This window comes from Calypte anna, chromosome 1 (assembly GCF_003957555.1).
Source record: "Calypte anna isolate BGI_N300 chromosome 1, bCalAnn1_v1.p, whole genome shotgun sequence".
NCBI classification, from domain to species: domain Eukaryota; kingdom Metazoa; phylum Chordata; class Aves; order Apodiformes; family Trochilidae; genus Calypte; species Calypte anna.
Window position 1 is genome coordinate 52100204 of NC_044244.1, and position 26887 is coordinate 52127090.

The window sequence follows — 26887 nt, forward strand, 5'->3', positions numbered from 1 at the left end:
TTGTCTACATTTGGGATTTCTTCCAATTCCCTTCCACCACTTCAGCCAGCAACAGGCATAGAGTTGACATGGCCACCATACCCGCAGACGCTGCACCAACCTGACAGGCAGCATCACCCCAAATTCTGCTGCCACCTGCCATGCCAAGAGCCAATTCTCATGAGACCTGATTTGGATCCATTCATCCAGGAGCTTTCTCTGGCATAGCCTGCCTCTCTCGGGGCCTGTATGGGACTGCCTCTGTCGGCGAAGTCTTGAGCAGTGTTGGGCTCCAGCAAATTCCCTCTCAGCTGATGTTCACCCACCCAGCCAGGGAATCTTGGCTGGATTCAGCAGTGGCCATGTACTTTATCACCTACCTTCCCATCTGTTTGCTGTTACATAAGCTGTGAAACTTACAGAGGTTCAATGGAGCATGTGTAAGGAAATGTCACTAATACAAAAAACTAAATTAAATTTTAACTTCTTGGAATGGAGACAAAGTTCTGTGATAAAACCGGCCCGTAAGTGTGAGAGGGAAATGGCACCGGTTCCCAAAGCATTGCACAAGCCAGCAACTATTTTCAGCTCTCAGTGGCCCATCAACTCAGCATGGGGCGCTGACCGGCAGCGGTATTCAAAGCGTTGCAGCCTACCATCTTGGTATGACTTGAAGCAAGACTGATATGTGCACATAGAGTTGGCAGGGCTGCAACTGGGGCCTCTTGGTGTCAACAGCCCATGCTTACATTGTGCATTTAAAAGTTGATGAGAGGTCAGCTACCAGCTGAGAGTCCTGGCCTAGATGTACATAAGAGCTGGCCTGGTATGGCAGCTCTTGAGCTCTCTTCCATCATACTTACCTACACTACGCTTAGCCCAACTGCAGGAACTGCAGTTCTTGACTTTTTAATGACTGTCTGAAGCAGCTCCTCACTAATGAGGGCATTCTGGTGCCTGCAAAGCATGGAATACTGTGGATTTTCCTCCACAGTACCTACTGCTGTTGGCACCGTTTTCACCCTGCACCTCTCCAGCCTTCCTCCACACTCCTGCTCCCAGAGCTGCAAAATGGGACCTTGGTCCTCCTTTGCCCATTCAGCCCCAACCTCCCACCTCCCTGAAGTCCCCAAACTAGTGCCCAGCCTAGGCTCTGCTCCTACACTCCCATGCAGGTCCAATACACCCTGGTTACCATCCCTTGACCCAGCTGTCTCTTTCTGAGCTTCTCTGGGGCTTGCTGCAGCTCACAGTGGCCACCTGGCCTCCAGACAACAGGAGGCTGGGGGGCTACCCCTGGCTTTGCATCTTAAAGCCACAAAGATGATCGGAGGGCTGGAGCATCACTCCTATGAAGACAGGGTGAGAGCATTGAGGTTGTTCAGCCTGGAGAAGAGAAAACTCCAGGGAGGTTTTATAGAGGCCTTCCAGTACTTGAGGGGGGCCTGCAGGAGCGCTGGAGAGGGTGCTGAGACAAGAGGAATGTTTTCAGACTATAAGAGGGTAGATGTAGATTATGTATTAGGAAGAAATTATTTCCTGAGAGGGTGGTGAGACACTGGAATAAGTTGCCCCAGGAGGCTGTGGCTGCCCCCATCCCTAGAAGTGTTCAAGGCCAGGTTGAACAGGGTTTTGAAAAACTTGGTCTAGCAGGCTTGCCCCAGCCTGAACCATATCTGATGGTGGACTTCTCATTCTCTGAACATCTGCCTTATGGTTTATGTGTGTGTGCCGACATTCACGTGGATTTGTGGGTGCTTCACCCCAGGGGTGCGGGCTGAGGAGCCCTGACCCTCTCTGTGTGGTTGGCGTGGCTCTGATGCCTAAAGGGCCTTCCTGCTGGACCTCTGCTTAGCATCTGCCACCATCACAAAGGACCCTGCACCCTTGTGGGAGCACCCCCAGGAGGGGCCATGGGGCTGATGACCCCGCTGAGGCAGGATGCCTCCATACTGGGGCTGCCCCACTGGCACCCCCAGCCCCCCTCCACCCCCATCGTCTATGGGGTGCAACGAGTGGATCGTTGCCCCACTTCCCCCACGGAGGAAAAACTTCTAGTGTGGAGCCTGGCGGCCGACGACGGACAGGTACCCCTAAAACCCACCCCCAAAACCCGCCCCTTGGGTGTATATGTGTGTGTGTAGGGGGGACTTAGGCCTCCCATACCGGTGGGCAACGGCAACCGGGAGGGCTGCGGGAACGGCGGCGAAGGGCGGCTGCGCCTTTAACGGCGGGCGGAGGAGGAGGAGGAGGAGGAGGGCCGAGGCTGGGTGACATCAGTGGGTTTGGCTCCGGGGCTCAATGGAAACTGGGTGAGCGCCGGGCTGTGCCGAGCACACGCCGGCTGGAGGGGACGGCGAGCGGGCGGGGAGGCGGCAGGCAGCGCCGCGCCGCGCTGAGCCGAGCCGAACCGAGCGAAGGAGGGACGCGCCGGGCACGGCCGCCACCAGCCCTCCCCAATCCTCCGTCATCCTTTCCGCCGCGGCCGCCTGGCCCCCTGACAGCCGGCGGAGCAGCAACCCCACACAGCCCCCTTCCCGTCAGGGTGGGTATGGGGGGCGACTGCCTCCATCTTGGGGCGCAAACCCCGGGGGAAAGGCGGCCCCTCCGGCTCTTTGTGTGCGCGGAGGGAGGGGGAGGGGGCGGGAGAGGGGAGGGCAGGGCGCGATGCGCTGGGCCGGGAGGGGGGGGGGAAGCGGGGGACAAAAGCCCCTTTGTAGGGGGGCAGGGAGGGGGTCCCCCCTCCGACGGCGCCGGATTTTGGGGTGAGGGGGCTCTCTCCTTCTTCCATTTCTCCCCCTGCCAGGGCCCTGCCTGCCTGCCGGCGGGGCCGGGGAAACCGGGAAGGGGGTACCGTGCCGTTCTAGGCGGGGGACTGCGAGGGTCCCCACGGGGGGGGTTACTCTCCCTCCGACCCCCCGGTGTGATTTAACCCCCCACCCCTCCCGCTCCCTGATGCTCCTATACTCTCTTTCTCCAGCCCCCCTCATCTCCTGTTCCCGGGGTGGTGTTGTGTGCGTTTTGGGGAGGTGTAGGGGACCGATGTTTCCTTTTGTGTGCGTGGGGGAGGGTTGGGGCGGGGGTCCGCGGCTGGGGAGTGGGGGGGTGGGGGTGCGGGAAGAGAAGTTCAGTGCCGTTCCCGGGGGTGGCAGCTTTGTGTTACCTACCCGGAAAAATAACAGCCCGGGTAAGGCTGTCTTCGCGTAGTGTTTTGCCTGTAGGGGGTGGGGGTGTAAGGGACATTTTTTTTTTGTCTTTTTGTTTGTTCCCCCCCCTTGTTTTCCTGTTGTGGCTATTTCTTCCTCATATATAGCCCAAATGCTCTGTACGTGGGGTTTCTTCCCCTCCCTCCCCCACCTTATTTGCCGATCTCTTTTTTGTAAGTGTGAAAGGCTCTGGAGGGGTTTGATGTTTTGCATTTCAATCAAAATGTGATTTATTTTTTTTTCTCTTTTTCCTTCCCATTTTTAAGCCAGTTCAAATTACTGTTTTGCCAGCTTTTTCCTTTATTCCGTTCACACATACACAAAAAGCCATGTAAACCCTTTATGGTCTATGGACAGAGCAACCCCCCACTCCCCCACACTTCCACTGAAAGCCGGAGCAGTGCTGGGCTCGGCAGCCTCCATTATGGAACCGTGGGTTTGGCTTTTTTGTCTGGCCCTTGCTAGCCGGGGCACCTTCTCATTTCTGACCATCTCAGGTGGGACCCGGGTGGCCCTCCTGTCGTAGCCCCCCCTCCCCGAGGTAGTCCCCATCTTCGGATGTCTTCGGTTGCCTTCGGTGCTGGCAGAGCAGCGCAAGATCAACTCTTATCATGTGTTTATATAATGGCCTTTGTGCCTGTACATGGGCATTTTATATTATATAAAAGGGGCTTGGTGCAAAATGGTGTGTGTGGGGAATCAACATTGGTGGCTGGATAGTAATTTTTTGGTTTTTCGTCTTTTTTCCTTTTTTTTTTTTTTTTTTTTAAGCTTTGTCGTATATTGTAGGTGTCTGTGTAATGTTGGATACTCACGTATGCAAAGGCTCATGGCAGAGCACACATTTGCTTGGAGATTGTATGTCTGCTAATCCCTTATGGAAGACTAAATGGTTTAACTAAATGATTGCCCTGCAGCCCCTGGGAATGCTGCCTTAGCTGGAGAGCGCAGGAAGGGTGGCAGGGCAGGGAGGGTTAAACCTTCCTCGGGGTGGGGGGGAGAGGAAGGGGAGGGCTTTTTAAGTTTTGCACAAATAATATATAGAGAGTTATATGAATTTCATATATGATGATATAAACTTCATATGTAAAATTTTCTTCTTGTAATAGTAAACCTGGAGATCAGATTATAGGGGCAGAAGCTGTAAATGGTGGGGGTATATGTGTGAAGTAGAAGCATATGTAGCTGTTTGAACTCCTGGAGCAGTTGTTGAGGGGGAAGTGTGGGGGGTGGGATGTGTGTGTCCTGCCCCCTTACCATGAGTCCAGGCTGTTGCTCTCCAGCTATCCTCTTCCCAGGTTTTTGAAGCACACTTGTGTGTGTATGTGTGTTGGGGGAGAGATAAGGCAAAATGACAGCTGTGCGAGACCATGATTTTTCACTCCATTATCCTGCTCTTTGCTTCCACCCCCTCGCCCCGGAGCATTTTTTAGATTCCCCTTTGGAGCCTGTTGCTTAATCAGCTAGAATGGCTGCTGCCTCATTGTATGAGAAACCCTTCTTAACCTGGCTCCTGCCTGTCCCAGAAGGGTGGGACCAAATTTAGGCTTGGGCCTGTGGTGTTCCAGAACAGTAAGTGCTGTGCCTTGATGGAGAGGGGACCCTGCAGAGACATATTTCCTGGCCTTTGCAGCTTGCTTGGGCAGTGCTTGCCGAGTTGGGAGTTGGGACTGGACTGGAAGTGCTCAGGGTTCTTGTGCTTGGGCAAACAGAACCATGAAGAAAGGAGGTTTTAGAGCTGTCTTTTTGATGGTGGTGTGATGGGTTCCCGGGGTTATGGATCTTTGATCGTTTATTGGAGTAGGAGTGTAAGCAAGTCAGTTGTGTGTTAATGTGGTTATACAGAACAGCAGGCAGCGGATAAAAATCATGTCTGTTTGCTGCACCCTCGCCCAGGTATGCCTGCCTCCTGGTTCAGTTCCCAAGGCTCTGCCTACATTCCTTGTAGTAAGAAAGTCAGAAATAGCCACAGGGTTTTGTAGACTTTAGACGCACAGAAACCCACATGCATAAGTAAATACTAGGTGAGGGACTCCACCTCACAGTGTTTTGTGTGTGGTTTCTGGTGACTGGAGCTCTGCTTTCAGGGTTCACAATGTCCCCTGAATGCCTTGATAGGATTATTTCCCTCTGCAGCCCGTCTATTCCTCTTTCTGTAATCCCATCTCCTGGGGCAGGAGAAGCAGCTCTGGGTTTATAGTGTGCCCAGAATCCTGTCGCTGGGATTATTTTTTTTGTACTTGCGTCTTACAAGGCCATTCCTCCCTTCTTCCTTTGGTGATACCTCCTCCCCACTGAGCTCCAGCAAGGGAAAGTTCCTCTCACCTACTTGTGAAAACATGAATCATTCCTCACCTTTCCTGTCCCCAACAGGCTCTGTGTCTGTATTTTGTACGCTAATGTGGCATTGAATAAATTAGGAGTGTGGCAAATCCCTCTAAAGGAGATGTGTTGGCTGTCTCAGGGAGAGCTGCATTTCCCAGAATAAGTTGGTGGCCATGGTAGGGGCGAGGGAAAGGGGGTTGTTAACAGGGGAACTACTGGAGCTGTGTTTTGGCTGAGGTGTTAGCAAGCAGAAGTTGAGGTTGGCAGAGAGAACAAACTCTGTGGCTATGGTCCTTCCACCTCATTGGTTTTCTGTGGAAGGCCAGTAGGCTAAGTCTGGGCATGTTGATGGGGTATAGCAGGTCAAAGGGTTAGCTAATCACCTCAGGTAAAGGGATGGGGAAAGGCCTGAGCTGCTAAAAACAAACAGCTGGCACACCTGGCTAGGCAGCAGAGATTGGGAGTAGGCTGGAGGAGACTGTGATTCCATCAACAGAAGCTGCATGAAGATAAGCAAATGTCATTCCTAATCAGTGTGCATCCTCCCCTGTGCTGGCCTCTGCCTATGGGCGATGGAGTCGCTTGCTCCTGGCAGTCTGTCTGTCTCCTGCAGCCCTTGGGTCCTGTGCTTCACTGCCACTGAGGTGCTGGGCCATAGAGTGCTCCCTCTCATGGGCTTTATTATGCTTGTCTCTTCTGGTGTCTCATGAGGTTGCCAGTGTCCCAGTGCCAGGTACTGTAGATTACAAGGAGTAGTACCATCTCTGTTGGCAGTAGTGTGAAGTGACTCAGTGAAACGATCTTAGGAGGGATTTCCTGCCCCTCAGGTCCTTAGCAAGATGGTGGGCTATGGATTCAGTTGTTCTTCATTCCAATAACGGGAACATGGGAAACATGCTGGAAAGGGACATGTTCCTTCATCTTTTCTAGCTCATGCTGTCCCTGGACATCCAGGAGATCAGGAGAGGTGGTAGAAGCCTTATAGAAAGTGAAGTATTTCAAGTTTAAAAACTATACATAGCCTGTGGGTGAACTGGGGGAGGGTCTCTTCTGTAGTCTTAGATGGTTCACTTCCTGTTTCTGCTTTGACACTCTGCTTTCTGTGCTTCTTTTTTTCAGCACAGCTGAACCATGGAGCTTCGAGTGGGGAACAAGTACCGGCTGGGCAGAAAGATTGGCAGTGGTTCGTTTGGAGACATTTATCTAGGTGAGTGTTAGCCTCTGTTCTTCCACTTGCAGTGTTTTTCTCAGTTGCATAATTGTTTTGAGGTTGTTTTTCTTGCTTGTTGATATTTGTGGACACTACTTAAGGTTGGAGGTGGTGGAGAGAATAAGAGCTTCAAGTAATACTGCTAGTTGCTGCTGGTCTTCTGATGGCAGAGTAAGTGGGATGAGCTCAGCTTTGCCTCACAGGTATTGGAGAGGCAGTGGTATTTTGTCAGACTGATTTAGATTTGGACTATTCATGGCATATTTGTCATACAGCCTGCTCCAGCTCTCTTGCTTCCTTTTCTTTAGCTTGTGTGTGTGTGGCTGTAAACTCTGTAAAGAGTGGGTGGTGGAAAGGGAGGAGATAGTTGTCCCTTCAGGGTAGAAGGAGTAAAGTCTCAGGAAGATTGGTAGCCGAAGTGGTGGCTCAGCACCTGTGAGAGAGAGGTCTGAGATGAGGAGGTTTAAAACAGATCAGAGTGGCTAGCCTTGCTAAAGTCCTGGGTTCTGGATCTGTAATGGGATTTAATGTCAGGAATGACTTGAGCTGGAAGCTCAGTGAATGGAGTCCATGAGACATGTTGGGTTTCCTGTTACTATGGTAGGTCAGTTGTGGGGAAGCAGAGAAGCTCTTCCAAGCTAGCATGCTGATGTGTAGGCATGTTTCCTGATGCTTTGCCTGATGATGGTTTTCACTGGCTTACACCATGTGGGGCCAGAGCAGCTGGGCTACCCAGTAGATTGATTGATCCTTATGTAAGATCTTGCTTGGGTTTACCTGTTATCTGGTTCTCACTGCTACCTGTTCAGCTGTAGTCTGGAAGACCAGAAGGATTGCCCTATGCTTCCTGGGTGTTTGCACCTTTTGGGTACTTGGATATGGTCATCTTATACTCCTTGACTGTTAATTTGCTCAACAGAATTGTATTCTGCTTCCCAGCGTGTCCACCACTTCTCACTCTTGCTGCATCTTCAGTTTTTCCCATTATGTCCATCTGCTGAGCAACTTGTAGCCTACATAGCATTCGAGGTGTGGCATTTTCAGTGCTGGGCTCAGAAGGGCTACTACCCTTGAGCAATCTGTAATGTGATGCCTCTGCATAGGCTGCTTTGGGTCTCCTTGGCTTCCCCCATCACCAGTGCTATATCGGGTGTCAGATTTGGCTTTAGTGCACTGTCAGCTGTATTCTCTTCTAGGTTCCACAGTGTCTTCCCATCCCTCCCTGAGTTTCTTTCGTTGAATGCCCCAAGTTCAGATTACTTTTCTCTGTGTTTGTAAATCACCTTCTGTTTTCTACCTCTGTCTTTTATCTCCAGTTCCCTCTTGCTTTTTTTATTCTCTCGACTGGTGTTGGCAGCCTCTCTTGATTAAGTATCCTGTGGGAATCATCAGTAACAGGTTTTGTCACCACCTTTATCCAGAGCATAAACAAAGGTGATAAGTAATGGATCTGGAATCCCAGTTCCACCATGTGCTGCCTTTACTGCAGCCTACTCCTGTATGTCAATCCTCTGGGGACCTCCAGCCAATAAATGTCTCCAGTGATAGTGTTTTTAATCCCTAAGTGGTAGGGATTATGAACTGATTGCCCAGATATGGTATTTTCCACCTGTGCTAGGGCTTGAAGTGTTCCAGACCCTGCCTAGGACAGTATAAATTGTCAGGATCTTGTGAAACATCCAAAATACACATGGAGAAAGAACTGAGGTTCTTTCTTGCTGATAAGTAAGAAACTGAGGTTCTTTCTTACTGATTCCTCTGCACCATGTAACAGGTTGTCCACCTGTGCAAAGGTTGCATGGAAAACAGGCTCTGGTGAAGTGGTTGTGCCTGCCTTGCCCATAACCGAACAACATGAGAGGCCAAGGAAGCCCCAGTGCCCTAGAGTGGTGAGCACAGCAGGATGCCTCCAACTGCAGCCAAGTTCAGCCAAGTTACTTGAATGCAGTATCAAAGCCCTTGTGATGTTCATTGAGGTGCAAGCCAGCGTGTTTTGAAGCAGTGATAGTGAGACTTCTTGGAGCCTGGGTGACTCCCCAGCCTGGAGGGATGGAGCATGTAGTCTCTGATGGTGCGTCTGGAGGATGCTTTTGCTCACGCTGTTCTCTCTCTGTCTGCTCTGCAGACAGAGGCTCATTCACAAGGACTTCTCCCCTGCACCAGATTCACCTCATAGTTCTCTTTTGATTTGGTGTGGAGACAAGAGCAGAGGCAGATGAGCCTCATCTGTCTCTGAAGGTGAGCACAGGCTGTATGGTTTACCCCAAGTTTGTCTCTTTCAGGATGTTTGTACCTTCACCTGTTCTGTAACCGGTGGATACCATGTCCTTTTTTTGGGTTTTCCTGTCAGAAAGAAACTTGAATTTCTACATGTTTAGATATGAAGAATGGAGTCCTGTTAATCCTTGGCTGGGGCTTAACACACAATGCCTTAATTGTATGCTCTGTCTTGGGGGTGTAGATGTGGTGGGGAGTTGTTCTTCCCACATTGGCTTTTGAGGGTGGGAAATGAGATTGTGCTGCCCATGGGCCCTGGCTGGCCCATTTCTATGAAAATGCTCACTTGAAGTGCAAAATCCAGCTTATCTAATAGCCCAAAGGTGACAGTGATAGGTTCTTTATCAGGGGTGCTGGCCACGAGGCAGGGCAGGGTTGCTGGACGTGATGGTATGAAAGTCGAGTCCAGGGTGCACTAATAGGGGATATAGGTTGTGGAGAGGAGCAGGGGATGGTGGGGCAGACAAAGCATGCTGGGACTTGCGCTGGCTGGGGATAGTTCCTGGTGGTAGGCTCCTCCCTTGCTGGGAGGAGTGTGCCTTCCCTTTGTTTCCTGGCCTGTTAACTCTCTGTCGGCCCTATCTGACTTCTTCCATCTGTTCCCAGCTCTCCTTTCTTCCCCCATCAGACTAGGCAGAGCAGGAGGTCGGTGGGCAGAGCAGGGGGATGTGCCTGTTGGCTTGCCTGATGTACAGGGAGGATGGTGTTTATTGTATCAGACATGCAGCAAGCTTCCACTCCAAAAAGATCCTGTTTAGCTGGTGACATCCTCTGTCCCTAGGGCCCTGTTCCAAATGGCTTGGTGATGAATGAGTTGAATTTGTGCAGCCCTCACAGTCGAGCGAGACTGGGGGTGGATGTTAGGAATTATCCCCAATCTTGCATATATCTCTGGTGGCTGAAGCTAAGCAGGCTCTGCTGCATTTGTCTGAAATGTCCTGCTTTCCAGTCTGGAGAGGGAGCAGAGAACTGTTGCTTTTGTACTTGTAGATTTAAAAAAGATGGTGCTTAATGCATGGAACAAAGAATCAGAGAGACTCCTGCCTGTGAATTCCTTCCTTCCTTGTGGTAGCCTCTGTCTGAGTGGATCACTAGCCAAAAATGGTAGAAGGAACAACCTGGAGCCTTTTGGGGGTTTGGGGAGAGGGGGAGTTTGAAGTGTTCATGTGGTGACCCCCTCAGCAAAAAACAGCTTGTCGTTAGGTCCGGGTGGTTTTACTTCTGCTGTTCCAGGCCAGAGGTGTTTTTCTAAGAGGTTAACACCTGTGTTTGCATCATGAAGAGCGTGGGGCTGAAGGTTGTGTTTATTATTTGAATGGCATATTCACAGTGTGCAGAATCTGAAAGTTTTCTTGATGCTTACCCCTCCTTTTTCTTTTCCTGCTTTACATGCTCACAGGTAACACTCCCCACCTGCAGACAGCCTGGTAGATGGATGCATCATCATTTTCCTAAAAAAACAGGGTAATGAGGAGATGACAACCTGTTCATCTTTCCACTGTTCAACTTCAGGCGGTAGAGTTCATTCGAAATGCAAATGCAGTAGCTGCCAGAAGTGAACAAAACTTGCCATTGCCTGTGTGTCAGCAGATGGACTAGGAGGGGGGAAGAATACCCCCAGGGAACAGGCAAGGGAGCTGCCACAGAAAATTTGGACAAAAGTCTTTGCAAAAGCAGGGGAAAGAAAAAAGAAAAGCAAGTGCTCTTACATTTTTGTATGTCCTGGGTGTTTCCACTTGGAATGAGGGCCAGTGGTTTAACACTAATTTAAAAGGTAGATACTAGTCCAAGGCTGTGTCCTTACTGTGATCTGAGCCCTGTCTTCCTCCTTGTTCTGAAGCTTGTGAGAAGGGTCTTGTGGTGGAGTAGAGGGAATGTTCAGACTTGTTTTGCTGGATGCTGCTTTCAAGTGGAAAATGCCAGCATTTCTCGAAAAGTAATCATTGGACAAATTACTCTAGCACTCAGGATGGCTTTTTCTAATTCCCTTCTTCTGGATCTCGAGTGAAAAACCCTTATTAAATTCATCCCATTGTTCCTCCTTCTTCCTCCCTCATAGCACCCTAAATAATTCCTCTCCCTCCTTAGTGTTTACAGCCTTCAAATATTTGCAGACTGTTGTCATGTCCCATTCTTCCTCCCCACCCTTAGTTGTATCTGTTGTCTATGTTACGTATTTAGCTCTTTTAATCTTCCTTAGTAAATCAATCCCTCTAGGCCCTGATCATTTTTGTTCCTCTCTTACAGATTCCTAGCAGCTTGTCTGTCTCGACCTGGTGCTGTAGTATTTAGATGACGGCTTTTTTTCTAGCAGGCAGCTTTTGGCTAACTTTGTTAGCTGGAACTCTTCAACAGGAGATAGATCTCCTTAGGATTCCGGGGGAGAAGAGATCCAGTTGTGCAAATGTTACCTTTTTCTCTTTGTTTCCTGGCCCTAGAGGTGGTGTGTGAAACAAGATGGATAGACAGATCTATGTGCAGCTGTGCTTGTGGACTCTGAAAGTCTTATCCCAGGGATCAAGAGGCATGAATTAACCAGACCTACCAAAACAAGCTATGAGATATCTAAAGAACATCACCTTTGACTCCAGCTCATGTTTAGCTTGCATATTCTGGAATAGTTCGTTTTATGACAATGTTTCAAGGTGCACATGATCAGGACTGCTCTCTGATTTTTGTTTGAGTGCAACTTTTAATACTTCTGGGTAGAAGGAAGGCCTTGTCTGTGTGTGCAGGGCAGACATGGGAGGGTCTGAGAGTGAGAAGCAAGTCTTCAGTGTCATTCCCGTGACCTGTGTACAGATCTTCATTCTTTGCATTTTAGGATGATGTGAAACATCTGGAATCCTCTCAGCGAGTACGAGAAAAGGATCAGCCTGTTCCTCCTTTGACAGTGCGCTTTGGGACCCAGAGTGCTGCTTTTGTGGCTGGCAGTTCAGTTATTTTCAGAAAGAAGTGTGTGGGGTGGTGGTTTTGTGTCACTGCACACTATCTAGCAATACCTTCAATAAAAGTGTCTGAGTAGCTAAATTCAGTACCATATTCAGTTTATTTCTTCACACTTTAAATTGGGATGTAGCAAATGTTTCTGTGTTGGCAAAAGATAAAGCTATTATTAAAGCCCACAGGAGAGGCAGAAGCTGGAGATTTGGAAATTGTCTGTATTGAGCAGGTCAGGGCTGTGGAGAAGCCAGAGGTAGCTGGGAATGTTAGCAATGTCTCCTCCTGAACTAATTGGCTCTTTTGAAACTACGTACCTGAGGTAACCAGTAATTTTGCTCCGGAAGAGGTGCTTCATATCACTGCCTCGGGGGGCAGCTTGGGTTCAGGGGCAGGTGTATGATCAAGGACATCTAAAATTTCCGCTCATTTTAGGTACTGCTGATACATACAGATTGACCTCCCAAAGTGTGGCACTTTTTCAAAGATAAAGAGGCAGTTAACATGTTGCAGGACTGTTCTAGCTTAGCTGCAGGATCAGAGCTGTTTTCCTGTTTGTGTGCCTTTCTCTGGGCTTGCCTTTGCAAATGGCAGTACTGGAAACTGTATGAAGTTGAAGCGGCTGAATCTCATTTCTGTCACAGAACATAAATTTAATGGCAAATCTTAAGGTTTTGGCATCTGTATGGGCCTTGTTAAAAGTGTTTAGTTTCACTGGAAGGTTGCACAATCTTCATTTCACCCTAATTTCTATGCAGGAGCCAACATTGCAACTGGTGAAGAGGTGGCCATAAAACTGGAATGTGTCAAAACCAAGCATCCCCAGCTCCACATTGAAAGCAAGTTCTACAAGATGATGCAGGGAGGAGGTGAGATGGGAAGGAAGGGATGGGGCTGGGGGAGTGGTTGAAGAAGGAAATTATTCTTGAGGGCCTTTGAAAGGAAATTATTTGGTGTTACATACGATCTTCTCAGCAGGGGATGCAGCAGTTTTTTCTTCTGTTCTGTGGGCTTAATCTTTTTTCTTTCCCCAGTGGGTATCCCCTCCATTAAGTGGTGTGGAGCAGAGGGGGACTATAATGTGATGGTGATGGAGCTCTTGGGGCCCAGCCTGGAAGATCTCTTCAACTTCTGTTCCCGCAAATTTAGTCTCAAGACAGTTCTGCTTCTGGCAGACCAGATGGTGAGTTTCCTCTGAAGCATTTGTGCCTACTCTGCTTTTCCATTACTTTTTTTTTTCCCTCCCATTCCCCCCTGCTCAGGAACAGCTATATCCCATCCTTTTTTTTATTTAGCAGCAAGTGGTTGCCAAATTTCTGTTTCTTGCTGAAGCTGGGAGCCTGGAACCTAGGTGTTGCTGGGTTTTCCTTATATCCATCTCTCTTTCCTTCCCCTGCTGCTCAGCCTGTGTTAGTGTTGCATGCATAGATCCTTTTGCCTGCCTGATGAATGATTGGCATTGCCTACCTTTCCTGACTCAACTGCACATGCCTTGAATTCAATACCCTCAACTGTTCTGGAACCTCTACTTTTCCATCCTGAGTAAGATTGAAAGTTGACTGGTGTCAGGTGAAGCCTGAAGTTTTAGTCTGCCCAGACTTTCTCCTCCCTAGATGGAGGACTGGGGTAATGTGCAGGGTTTAATCTCCAGATCCTTCTGCCTCCAGAGGATGTCTTCTCCTTGGCTGTAACCTCTGATACTCTTTACAAAGTCCCCTTCTGTGCTCTGTCAGTCCAGTTTCCTGGAGAGTACTTTCTATTTAACAGATGCATTTATGATGTTTCCTTCTTGCTTACCTCACTGTTACTTTATATGTCCTCCCCTTCTAGATCAGCCGTATTGAGTACATTCATTCCAAAAACTTCATCCACCGGGATGTGAAGCCAGACAACTTCCTTATGGGCCTTGGCAAAAAAGGCAATCTAGTATACATCATTGATTTTGGTTTGGCCAAGAAGTACCGAGATGCCCGGACCCACCAGCACATCCCTTACCGGGAAAACAAGAATCTGACTGGCACTGCCCGTTATGCCTCTATCAACACACACCTGGGAATCGGTGAGCCTGCTGTTGCCCCTTGGTGGGACTTTCCAGGGGAAGTAGTGTGTCCTCAGAAGGGGCTTGAGTGCTGTGCCTGGCATTGCTGCTGACCTGTGTTCAGAGTCTGGGCAGATAATGTCACCGTTAGGCCTGTGTTACCTCTCCTGTTTTGGTGGCACTCTTGAGCTTCTGAAGGTAGAAATTTATCTACTGGCATTTGTTCGTGCAGTTCTTTGTACAGTGGGGCCCCATTTCAGCATCAAGGTTGTGACCTTCGTGGCTTGACTGCTACTAACTCTGCCTTGCACAATTTTTGCAGGCTGATTAAATATGTAAAGGAGACATTTGTGGACACTGAGCCTTCAGGGGTATGTGCAATTGAAACTTCTTGTGTTGAAGTTTGTTGTGTCCCTCTTCTTGAGGCACTCTCTGAGTGCATTTATCAGTGATTATTCTGTATCTGTCAGAGCTGGAGGATACAGTCCCACTGTTATATGGTCCTACCCCTGTTAAACACCACTGAGGATGGGAGCAGCCATGTGCTGGAAACATACAATAAGTTGAAATGAGAGGAGGCTTCATACTGTCCAGGTTTTGTGTCTGAGGACTGGCTGTCATGGGCCTTCAAAATATGTGTGTCTGTGAACCACCCTGCCCTGTTCACCACCATGAGTGATTGAGGCAGTTTTAGGGAGAGATGGTAGTGTCCATGGCTAGTACTGTGGGGATAAATCTAGGCTGGGAAAGGGTGCTGGTTCAACCTCATGAAGTTGCCCAAACTCATCCTGAGAGAAAGCCCTTTGTGCACAATACCTGGTTGCTGTGAGGAACAGAGGTGAAAAAAACTCTTCTAGTTTTGTCTTCCCTGACCAGATGTTTTAGTTACCACAGGATCTGTTCTGAACTGGCTGACTCAGTTTTGCTACTCATTGGAAAATCTGAGGAGCTGAAACACTGATACTGCCCAGCCCACAAACCCAGGAAAGTAGCTTCTGTGCTCACAGCTGTTTGTATCTCAGGGAGACCTTATTCTGAAATACATAAGCTGGCAATTTGAAAATCAGAGCAAGGAGCTTAAACCATTTAAACGGCTTCCACAGGATTTCATGTTCATTCTTCCTAGGGAAAGCTTCCCATTCTCCCCTCTTGCAAATGGTTTTTCAGAAATCTGGAGTCAAGACTTAACCTACAGAAAATTAAGCAGTTTTCCACTGTCTTCCTTACTTAATACTCTATAAGTGTAGACTGAAAATGCTTTATTTTTCTCAAAATGGGAAGAGTTGTGTATTGCAAGTGTGCTGTGATCTCATGACCATGTAGTAAAAATAGTTCTCATAGAACTTTCCGAGTTGGTCTTCTGTATTTTGACTTGCCCAGCTTATATATAACTGACTCTTCATTGAGTTCTCAGTCAAAATTTTCACAGCCATGGTAACTGCCCCAAGGAGACATGCACAAAATAATTTTCACTGCTATGTCTGTCAGTTCTTTCATGTGTGCCTGCTTTGTCTGAAATGATCAAGAGGCTAAATGTCTGATTGTGAGGCTGTTTGTTGGTTGGGTGGTTGTTTTGTTTGGTGCTTTTTTTGAAGGACTTTATGATTCATCCCACCCCAACTTAGTCCTTTACTACTGGTGCTTGGGCTGTGTATCAGGATGAGCAAGCAATCTCTGAACACTAAGCCAGGGGCAAAATGCATGCACTATTGGTCTGAGCACAGCCATTGCTCTCTTCTTGCCCTTTGCTTCTGGAAAGTCTGGGTGTGAGTTACACTGTGCAACAGGTCTCGGGTTTATTATCTCCACGTTGCAGATAGGTCCCTTGAATGGCATAAAGGTTACATGACTTGCCTAGAGGAAAGGGGATGGGGTTGTCAGGGTTGCAGCTGGAGTTCCTGTCTCTCAAGACCTTGCCACAGGGCTTGTGACACTCACGTTTGTGACTTTGCAGCATCACCATGGGAACTGTCACTGACTTTTTTGACTGTTCGGAGATTAAATTCTCTGCCATAAAAGTTACATTAATGCAGTTTAGGGAGAGAGAAGGAACCAGGTGCCAGGGTATTCATGTGACAGGAATAGCAAATGAATAAGTGCCTTTCTTTGAATGTGCAAGCTCAGGGTTGGACATTCTGATGTCTGGAGGAAACACATTCTTTTCTCAGTGATCGGGGAGGGGTAGAAAAAGTAGGAGGCGAGACTTGGGAGGGTTTCTACAGCTGGAGACTTGCTGTTAGGGGGAGTCATTGGACTGTGCAGGCTTTGGTTCATGCATTCCAGTCAGTGTTCACATGCTCTGGGGATGAGAGTTCCTTGCACCCTCTAGAGCTCGTAAAGTCTGAAATAGATGCCCCAGGGTGCCCAGGAGACAGTCTTGGAAGAAGCTTGGTGGACTCTGTCTGGAAAACAAGAGGCTGGGGGTGGAGGGCCAGATCCTCCCCAAACCCCTGTCCTAGATGGCATCAGTGTAGGCTGTGCAGATCATAAGATTGTTATGCTGACCCTGTCCTCTGTTACCCATTACAGATTTTTGCATGGTTTTAAAGTCTGTTGCCATGCAGTGTGGAGAGAAAGGGAAGTTAAGTCACAGCATGTGCTAAATGAAATCTTAAGTGTGTAGTTGGGAAAACATCGCTTGGTTAAGGCTGCTTGCAGCTGAGCTGGCTTTAGTGAAAACATGATTTCTAGAGAGACCTGCATGGGAACAGCATGGCTTTGGGTAGGACTGAAGTGGGGGGAAGCACTGTCTTGGGGGACCAGGAGGCACTTCAGGCTGCAAAGAAGCAAGTTTTGTCAAGAACCTTATGTCTGAGGAGACCAATCTTCTGTGTCTTGTCTTTGCCCAAGCATGTCTTCCTCAGGTAGCTCATCAACCTGCTACTCACCCCTGACTCAGCTCCAACTGAGGACCCTGCTTTGGGAAGGCAGTGAGGGTGTGGACTGACTGGGAGCCTCCCTGCGAGTAGGAGAGAACTGGCAGGAGGTTGCTTGAAGAGGGGGTTGGGTTTGAGTGGCCATGCTGGATTGTGTGGGAAGGCAAACTTGTATTTTCTGTTGGAAGGGGGTTCATGAGGGAGGAAAGGATGTGTTTCTTACAAAATTAGCAGTTCTGTGTGTATTTTAGGACAGCTGAGAAGTGGAGAGAAAATGCAGGGAGGAAGTGATGTGTTGTCACAGGTCACAACTGTAATCTGGCTTCTGGACTGACTTGATCTTGACATTTATTCATGGCATTTGTATTTCTCTTTCTCTAGTCAAACTGTAAAGTTGAAATTTCTCTTGTGTTTTGGGTTTTTTTGCCTCCATCCCAGAGATGCCGCAAAATTAAAGTTTGTAAAGCTTCTAAAAGTGGAAAGTAGTGATTTTAATATCACTATTCACAAACAATATTACTATATTCTTTTTTTGGTGAATAGAGATGACTTTTTTTGTAACTCTAATTAATTACTCCACTTTTGCTGTCTGTTATTACCTAGCATCCCGAGGGTGTTGGTATATGAGACCCTGCAAGAATAAAAATTTTAAAAATTTGTAGATGTGTAATAGCAAGTGAAGATGAAAAAAAAATGGGACATAGAAACTGTTGTTCTTCACCATCATCCAAGGTTTAATTCAGGATCTTGTAGTTAGGGTTGCAGGTGAAAAACAGCTACAGTGTTTTGAGGTAGCTTGGTAACAGTGTCTTGTTGGTGCTTTGGGCTGGTCATAGATATGCATCTCACTGGAATTGTAAGAGAGAGCTACAGTGACCATGTGTACCTGAGAAATTGTACTTGACATTGATCATTCAGCATTTAAATAATTGGGTGTCCTACTTACTATTATTTTTCCTCAATCATATTGCTGTGTTAAGGTGCAGTTAGGGTGTGTTTGCATGCATGTATTGATACAAAGGAGATTTAGAGTAGATATTGGGAAGAATTTCTTTACTGAGAGAGTAGTTTGGTATTGGAATGGTCTGCCCAGGGAGATGGTGGAATCACCATCCTTGGAAGCATTTGCTGATAGGTGAGGCACTTCAGCACATGCTCTAGGAGCCATGGCAATAGAGATATTGATAAATATATTTTACTTATTTTATTTGGGGGATTGTTGATAGTTGTATGCAGTGATATTATAGGTTCTTTCCAACTGTGACAATTCTGTGATTCTGTAATGCCCAGTTTGACTTTTTAAACTCTTCTCTTTGTCTCCAGGAAGGGCTGGCATGATCCACCACTGACTTTTGGTTCCTTAACCTCAAGTCTCTAAATCGGGCCTTTCATAGAATCATGGAATGGTTTGGGTTGGAAGGGACCTCACAGATCACCTAGTTCTAACCCCCCTGCATGGGACACCTCCCACCAGACCAGGTTGCTCGAGACCTCATCCGGCCTGTCCTTGAACACTTCCCAGGGACTGAGCATCCACAATTTCCCTGGGCAACCTATTCCAATGTCTCATCATCCTTACAGGAAAGAATTTCTTCCTAATGTCTAGCTTCAGTCTACCCTTTTCTAGTTTCAGGCCATTACCCTCATCCTAGCCCTGTGTTCCCTTGTAAAAAGTCCCTCCCCAGTTTTCCTGTAGGCCCCCTTCAGGAGCTGGAAGGCTGCTATAAGGTTTCTCTGGAGCCTTTTCTTCTACAGGCTGAACAACCCCAACTCTCTCTACCTGTCTTCATAAGAGAGGTGCTCCAGCCCTCCGATTATCTTACTGGCCCTATTCTGGACTTGCTCAAACAGCTTTGTGCCCTTCCTGTGTTGGGGGCTTCAGAACTGGACAAAGTACTGCCATGACTTCATCAGCCAGTTCCCTCAGGACCTGCAGATGGATCTCATCAGGTCCCATGGACTTGTTCTCTTTCAGATTCTTTAGATGGTCTGGAACCTGCTCTTCTACAGTGGATGGATCTTCCTTCTCCCAGTCTGCCTTTGCTTTCTGCAACTTGGGTGGTGCGGCCACAGCTCTTGTTTTTTAGATGTGAAAAGCAAGCCCTAGACTTGCTTTTCATATCTAAATGTGTCCAGGAGCTCCTTCCTGACCCATGTAGATCAGATCTCCTGGCATTCTTGCCTGCCTTTCTTTTTGTTTGGGGCACATTGCTTCTGGGCTTGGAGAAGGTGATCATTGAATGCTGACCAGCTTTTTTGTGCTCCTCTCCCCTCCAGGGCCTTATCCCATGCTACCCTACTAAGCAGATCCCTGAAGAGGTCAAAGTCCACTTCCTGAAGTTCAGGGTTATGATCCTCCTTGTTTTGTGGCTCTTGCACATGAATACTGAATATTGCACATGAATTCTGAACTCCACTACATCCAAGGCTGCCCCCAACCATCACATCCTCAGCCAGGACCTCCTTATTTGTCAGTGCAAGGTCCAGCAATACTCTTCTGTTGGTTATTCCACCAGCTGTGTCAAGAGGTTATCATCGGTGCACTGCAGGAACCCTCTGGACTGTGTGCCTGGCTGTGTAGTCTTTGCAGCAAATGGCAGGGTAGCTGAAGTCCCTTGTGAGAACCAGGGCCTGTGATTGTGAGCCTACTTTCAGCTCTCAGCCTTCTAAAAGGCTGATTTGTCTATTCAGTGGGGGTTTTTTGCCTCTATGCCTCTGTGGGGCACCCCCATGCTCCAGACAGAGAACCTACAGTTACACTCTTCAGAAAGTTGAGGGATAGCAAATTGCAGGATTGGGGCTACCTTTGTCACCTATGCTTTTAGACCTTAGATGCATGTTCTGACTCACATTTCCACAGGCCTCCTGTCTCAGGATGTAGGTCACTGTCAAATATTGTTTAGTTTTATTTATTTGGTATGCACTGTATATATTGCAGCCCTCTGAGAGTATACATATTCCAGCCATAGGCTTAATGCAAAACTGTGGGTTTCTTTTCTTTGCTTTTTTTTTCTTTTCTTTTCTTTGCTCTTTAGCATTTAAGCATCTCCTAGACAGTCTTGTAGTTATATTTGGCAGCAGCCTGATAAGATTAGGAAGTATTAGCCCCTTTAAAGTGGGCAACTTGAGGGAGTAAGTTAGTGAGATCAAAAAACAAGTGTTACTTCTGCATGCTTAGAGTAAGAAACTTAGGGAATCTCCATGTCTTTCTCCTCCTATCTTGGAACATGTTTTTTTTTTTTTTTTTATGGCATTTCATGTGGTTTGAGTCAAAGGCTCTCCTCAGTTACTGAGAGGTGACACACTTTTCTTCTGCAACCACAGTGCCTTCTTCCCTCCCTCCTCCCCCCCCTAATATTTTTAGCTTGCCAAGCCTCCTAGTCCTCAAAAACACTATGAGGTGGCAAGAATGATGCAGGAGAAGAAAAGCCCATGGTGACTGGCATCTTGTGTTGGTATGTATGAATGTCTAGCCCTGTGACCTGCTACAGCTGACCCTTTGTCAGGGTTCAGTTCAGCCCGCAGAGTAAGGGGTAGTTGTACTAATTAATTTCCTTGCCTTTGGATATGGGGCAGGTGATAGCCTATAACTGATACTGAGAATTAACTCAGTACAAAATCTGAAGTATCTTCTAGGATATTACACCAAATCTAGCAAAATGTGCTCTAGTATAGATTAATCCACAAATCTCTCCAGTCTTTCCTCTGCCTCTGTGCTCTTCCCTCGAGCCATGTTTTGTCTGTCTGTTATCTATACGAGTTGTTTTTCTCCACAAGTTATAAAGTACTTGCTTTGTAGTATTTGTTTCACTTTTATTCGGGAGGGGAACAGGGACAAGAATTTTTTTGGCAAAATTCATAGATAAATTTGAGAGCATGTTGGAGGAGCTAGGAGAAACTTCACAAATTAACCAGTCAAAATTTTCAGCTGCTGAGATTCTGCATCAATTCTGTCTTGAGCTAACTTGCTACTTCAAGGGGTTTGGCCATTCCAGAGATCCAGTTCAATGTGGAATTTTTTTTTTTTTTTTTGGGGGGGGGGGGGATTTTTTTGTTTTGTAATAAGCATCTAAAAGCATAAATGACATATTAAGGGCAACCCTTGCGCTGAGTAGAGTTGGTAGTGATGTCAGTTATGCAGTCATTCCCCATTTAGCAGGGAACCTTTTGTTTAAAAGTATACCTCTGTATTCATGCCTCTTTCTTACTCTAAAGCTTGAAAAATGTTACCATTCTGGAAAGATCTGTGTGCAATATTTACAAGTTAGGCTTCTGTAAAGCTGTCAACAAAATTATTTAATTCCTAATTTCTGCTTGTTTAAAGAGTATTAGCAGGTTAATTAGAAGATACGTTTGAAAGGTTTGTGTTGGGTTTACCTCTGATAGTTTTGTCTTTCCATGACTACCTCTGCCATGACTAATCCCCAGGGTGAAGTATCATTCTGGGTGGAGAAGTGTAGGTGCCCTTCCTCTGGGACTGTGAAGAGCAAAGTAGGCAGTGTCACTGCAGCATTTCTTCAGCTGTTGAATTCTTGTGTGAATTAAGGTTTGTCCAAGTGAGGAAGTAGTCAGAGTGATTATTAATTTATGAAGTGGGTTGGGTTTTGTGGGGAGAGGAGCGCTTTAACTGTTGCAGTGTGAATATCCCCACAAGAATTTGCACTGGAATGTCTTCTACAAGTCTGTCTAGCCATAGAAATCTGCCAAATAAGAGAAAAGAGGGGTTGTTTCTTTTTTGTTTGGTGTTCACCTCCAAAGCTGTGTGATTGCTAAAACAGTTTTGGTTGCTTGCTCACTCCTTGCCCCCATGTAACTTCCTCCCACAGAACAAAGTCGTCGTGATGACCTGGAGAGCCTGGGCTATGTGCTTATGTATTTCAACCTGGGCTCACTGCCCTGGCAGGGCCTCAAGGCTGCCACCAAGCGCCAAAAGTACGAGAGGATCAGCGAGAAAAAGATGTCAACACCCATTGAGGTGCTCTGCAAAGGGTATCCTTGTAAGTGCCCTGATTTTGATGGCTGTCTTGTCTGATGCATGGCTTGCTCTCCCCCTGAAGCCCCAGGGAGTCTTGAAGGGCAATGCCCAGTACTCCCAGACCATGCTGACACCATGAAGTATGAGGCTGGTGTGGTGATAAAGTTCTGGTTCAGAAGAGAGAAACAAACATATTTTTGTGAGAATCAAGCCTTGTAAGGGTGTGAGAGTGCTGAGAGGGATCTTTAGACCTCAGAAGAAGTCTGAAAGGGGTGGGCAATGAGGTGAGAAGATGTGCTGATGATCCTGAATTTCTACTGGGTAATGAGGATGAGGGCCAACAGTGATGAATCCCAAAAATCACCAGGCAATTAGGTGACAAATGCAGTTCTTTATAGGTAAATGTGAAGGCATGTATATGAGAGGATAGAGAAGGCTCCCAAGCCTCGCGTCACATGTGGAGTAGTAGGCTCTGAGCTGACAGGTGCCACTCACCAAGGGTTACTATTTAATTAGAAATCACATCCAGGTCAGGAAGTTCCCTGAGCTGAAAGTAGGTGGAAGCTGGATTAGTGCCAATGTGTCAGGCATCTTGCCCCAGTCTTTATTCTACATAGCTGCCAGCTACTTGCCCCTGTTTAAGACAGGCTACTGAACTAGGAGGATATCTGGTCTCAGTTGAACTTCTCAAAGTTCACCTCCACCTGTCCTTTAGGCCTGTGTTCTTACGCTGCTTCTGCAGGCTCTATGACAGGCTATCTCCTGCTTGGAGAAGCAGCTAGAAAAAAAGGATCCATGAGCATTTCCTCTGGTAAAAATAGAGATAGGGTATTTTTGGTGGCCAAGGCACTTAAACCAGCAGGCTCTTTTTTTTTTGTATGCATTGTGTTTGCGTTGTCCTGGTACAGCACACTGCTGCTGAAAGCAGCTCTGTGGTGGGACCAGTCAAGTTGAATACTGTTCAACAACTTTTCTTTACTCCCTTCAGCTGAGTTCTCTACATACCTCAACTTCTGCCGCTCACTGAGGTTTGATGACAAACCTGACTACTCCTACCTGCGGCAGCTCTTCCGCAACCTGTTCCACCGCCAAGGCTTCTCCTATGACTACGTCTTTGACTGGAACATGCTTAAATTTGTGAGTGTGTGTGTGGGGGGGGAAAGGGCTGGAGGGACAGGGGTTGATTTGTATAATGGAGGTTGGAGAGGAAGGCTGGAAAATGCCTGTTATTTGTACTCAGCCCCAGTGAGGCACTTGAGGAAGGGGACCAGGTGGAGTGAAAAGAGCTGAAGTTGTTTGGTGGTGCTAATCAGGGGGGCATATCTTCTGATGTGTTAACGAGTGTGTCTGATGGAACATGTCTGTCAACATATCTGTAGGTAGGTAGACAACTTTTCAGGAGAGAACTGTATCTGGAGATGAGAGACAGGAGTGGATTGCAACAGCAGCTGTATGCTTCACCATTTCTTCATGGAAGAGAGTGAGGCCCCCTCTGAGTGGAGGGGAAGATGGTGGGAGGAGAATGTTTTGGGGGATGGAGCTCCACTTTCTTGATGTGATGGAGCACTGTATGTTTTCTGTCCGGAGTTGCTGCCAGCTCTTCTGCCTAACAGCCGTGCATGGCTTTGGGATTTTTCTCCTAAGGGAGCAGCCCGGAACCCTGAGGATATGGATCGGGAGCGGCGAGAGCACGAGCGAGAAGAGAGGATGGGTCAGCTCCGGGGCTCAGCTACGCGAGCGCTGCCACCCGGCCCTCCTGCGGGAGCCACTGCCAACCGCATTCGCAATGTCACTGAGCCCATGGCCTCCACCCCCACCTCCCGAATCCAGCAGTCCGGTGAGAAGGGTGGCAGACGTGGGGCAGGGTGCCACCTCTGTTGTTGTCCGGAAACCAAAAGCATTGAATGATGTTGCCTCGCATTTCTCTCCTCTCGACAGGAAACACATCCCCCAGAGCAATCTCAAGAGTGGACAGGGAGCGGAAGGTCAGCATGAGGTTACACCGAGGAGCTCCTGCAAACGTCTCCTCATCTGACCTCACAGGGCGACAAGAAGTGTCACGGATTTCAGCATCACAGGTGAGTCCCTGCTGCAGTGCTTGTGGCCTTGGCCTGGATGCCCCAGAAAGGGACATATTAGTTCTTAGCTGAGCTGCTGGAGCTTATGTTAGCTGAAGCTTCTACAGTACAATGAGTGGAGTGGTACCAGGTTATGCTTTGGCTCTTCATTTATGTATTTTCTGGAGGCCATGCTCAGTACTGTCATCTTAGCTCTGCTTTGCTCGCAGTAATATACTTCCTTTAGTTGTCTTCCAGACTGCAGTGTTTTGGAGAAGTGGAACAGTAAATTCTTGGGAGGGAGGATATCCAGAGGGAACTGTGCAGCTTCTCTGTTTTGGTGCCCTTTGTACTTTCTTCTCCCTCTGCATTCTTACCTATTCTTCCTCTTCTTTTGCAGACAAGTGTGCCATTTGATCAGCTTGGGAAGTGAGGAGAAATTGCCACTGGACCAGTGTTTGCTTAGGTGAGCCTGTCCTCATGCCTGTGATCCCCCAAGGAGGGAATTGCTGGTATTAGGGACTAGTTTAAAAGCTTTTATATGTTGTGGGGGACTGATCCGTTTCCTTTCCCTTTGCCTTACTTTGTGATGTGTTTTTTGGCTTCCAGGGGAAGAGTAAGGTTGGCTGCCAAAGCCTTGGAGCGGGATGGATTATCTTGGGTTGAACGTAGCTTCCATTTCTCCAGGAGGGTAGGGAAGGTGGAGAAGGTGCTGGGATGGGGAGCCATTTTGTTACTTCCTAAGGAATGCTTTTCTGGTAGCCTGGTAGTGTTAGGGAGGTGAGTGCTGAGCATGTAGTTAAATGTACAAGACTTCACATAGCTAGGGGAGACCCTCTCATAGAGGAAACAACAGTAGCTGGACAAAGTAACTCCAAGGGGTGGCAGGAGTCCAGAAAGTGCTGATTTGATTTGTTACACTTGAGTTGGCACTGATATTTCTTTAAGAGCCTTTTCTCCTAATGTCCTCTTCCTTTTTTTTTTTTTTTTTCCTTTCTAGTGTCTTCACTGTATTTTTCTTTTAAAAAACAAAAAACCCCAAAAAAACCAAACACAAAAAAACCAACAACAACAACAACAAACCCCGACAGAACTTCTTTTTGCCAACGATGAGGAGCTGAGCTGTGTCCCTGCACTGGCGTGGGCTGTTTCCAAGAGGGGATGAGCTGTGTCCCCCAGTGTGAGCACCTCCGAGAAGAGAAGCTGACAACGTGGGAGCTGTGCAAGAACACCTCCACTGCCCGCCCAGCCCTGCCCTGGCCTTTCTGCCACCCCCAGCTCCCTCGCCTGACTCTGCTCCTGGTTTTGGTTTCTCTCTTCTTTTTCTTCTCCTTCATCTTGGCTATTTTCTCCTGGTTTTATTTTATTTTAAACTTTTCAAATCATATGGTTTTTAGCCATATAAATATTAACTTTGCTCTCCTTTTTTTCTGAGGGCAGGGGATGGTGGGGGGGGTTGGTTTTTTGTTTGTTTTTCAGGAGCCTTGTGGGGCAGGAGGGAATCAGATTCCAGCCACACTTGACATGACAGAAGGCTGACTTTTATTATTATAACAAAACTTATTTTCTCAAGCATCAAATGAATTTTAAGCTGTGAGGGGAATTGTGGCAACGGCCTAATCAGTGACTTGGGCTTCCTTTCCTTGGGTGGCTTCTCTGCAATTCTTTTTTTTTTTTTTCTTTTTTTTTTCTTTTTTTTTTTTTTTGGCTGTCGGGACAAGTGCCAGATTTCACTAGTCTGAGAGTGTTCCTCACATACTGAGGGTTCTCTGTGGAGAGGCACCTGGTCTCATGGAGGATGGGAAAGGCTGGAGCTGAAATAACAGGGAGATGTGAACCCATTTCCCATCCATGCAGTGGGGTGGTCTTTTCGTCTGGCTGTGCGTGTTTTTCTATTTTAATTTTTTTTTTTAATTGTTTTAATTCCTGCGGAGAGAGTGTGGGACTTGAGGAGAAGAGAGGGGCACACAGGCTGGAGTCTAGTGTTCTTTCAGAGCGATGGCTCTTGCTCTCTCCTTCCCTCATGCAACCCTGAGTAAGATCCACCGTACGTGCACAATCCCTTCCTGCCCTCTCCCACCTGTCTCCCTCCCCTCCCTCTTTCCTCCCCCCCCCCCCTTTAGTTGTTTTAAAATATAATTTAGGAATACTCAAGCTGCTTTGTGGCACTTGAGGCTTTGAAACACAATGATCACCACTGCGACCTATGGCCTGTAGCAGACACACTGTCACTGTAGTGTGGAGCCGATGGGTTGTTGGCAGGGCGGGGAGGGTGGGGTTAGTCTTTGTTTTGTTTGTTTTTATCCTTTCTATTTAACACTTTATTTTTCCTCCCTATTTTTTCCTAATTTATTTACCCCTCTTACTGTCTCTCTTTTTTTTTTTTTTAATTAAAGAGCAAAACTTTTTATTACTTTGTAATTTAAAAAAACAAAAAAAAAAAACCTGAAGAACTTTGGGGGGGGATTTTGTACTTTTTTCCTGTGTAAATATTGGACTTTTTTGAGCTTTATCGTGGTTGTTAATTTGAAGTAATAAAGTAGAAAATGATAAAGTGATGCCAGCATCTGTCATTTCTTCATTGCGTGGCATCCTTGCTGGGAGTGACGTCTTGAAAACAGGAAGCACCATCTTGCAGCTGAACCTGTTCCTGAGTTCCAGGAACGAGTTTGATCAGAATTACTGGAAAAAAAGCACAGGGCTGGAATGCCTAAAAATAAATGTGATCTGATCTCTGCAGTTAGAGCCTTGGAACACCGAGAGCTATGTGAAATCTGATTCAGGTTCTCTTGGTTTCTGCATCTGAGCTTCTGGTGCCCCAGGCATCTGGCTTTCAGGAGGGGTGGGATGATGGGACTTTTCATTGCTGTCGCTTTGGGTGTGTACTGAATTTTTGTTTCTTTTTTTTTTTTTCTTCTACACTCAAAATTGTGGAAGAAGAGGAAGGAAAAAGAGGTCACTGAGTACTTGCCAACAGCAGCACAGTGCCTGCTGCAAATATGCT

General features: G+C 47.3%; 1 protein-coding gene across 2 annotated transcripts; it reads left to right on the forward strand.

Moving 5' to 3' along the window:
• The first annotated feature begins 2310 nt into the window (after positions 1 to 2310).
• On the forward strand, positions 2311 to 26068 carry CSNK1E (casein kinase 1 epsilon). 2 transcript variants are annotated; one of them, XM_030448066.1, is made up of 11 exons: positions 2311 to 2524; positions 6630 to 6717; positions 12696 to 12806; positions 12972 to 13120; positions 13768 to 13996; positions 21678 to 21848; positions 22815 to 22963; positions 23471 to 23663; positions 23765 to 23904; positions 24284 to 24349; positions 24884 to 26068. In XM_030448066.1, the coding sequence occupies exons 2-10, from the start codon at positions 6642 to 6644 to the stop codon at positions 24314 to 24316; spliced, it is 1251 nt and encodes a 416-aa protein (XP_030303926.1). In that variant the 5' UTR covers positions 2311 to 2524; positions 6630 to 6641; the 3' UTR covers positions 24317 to 24349; positions 24884 to 26068. The 2 variants fall into 2 exon arrangements, with proteins under 2 accessions (XP_030303926.1, XP_030303932.1); XM_030448072.1 differs by having other exon boundaries at positions 2320 to 2524; positions 6635 to 6717.
• Positions 26069 to 26887: the final 819 nt, after the last annotated feature.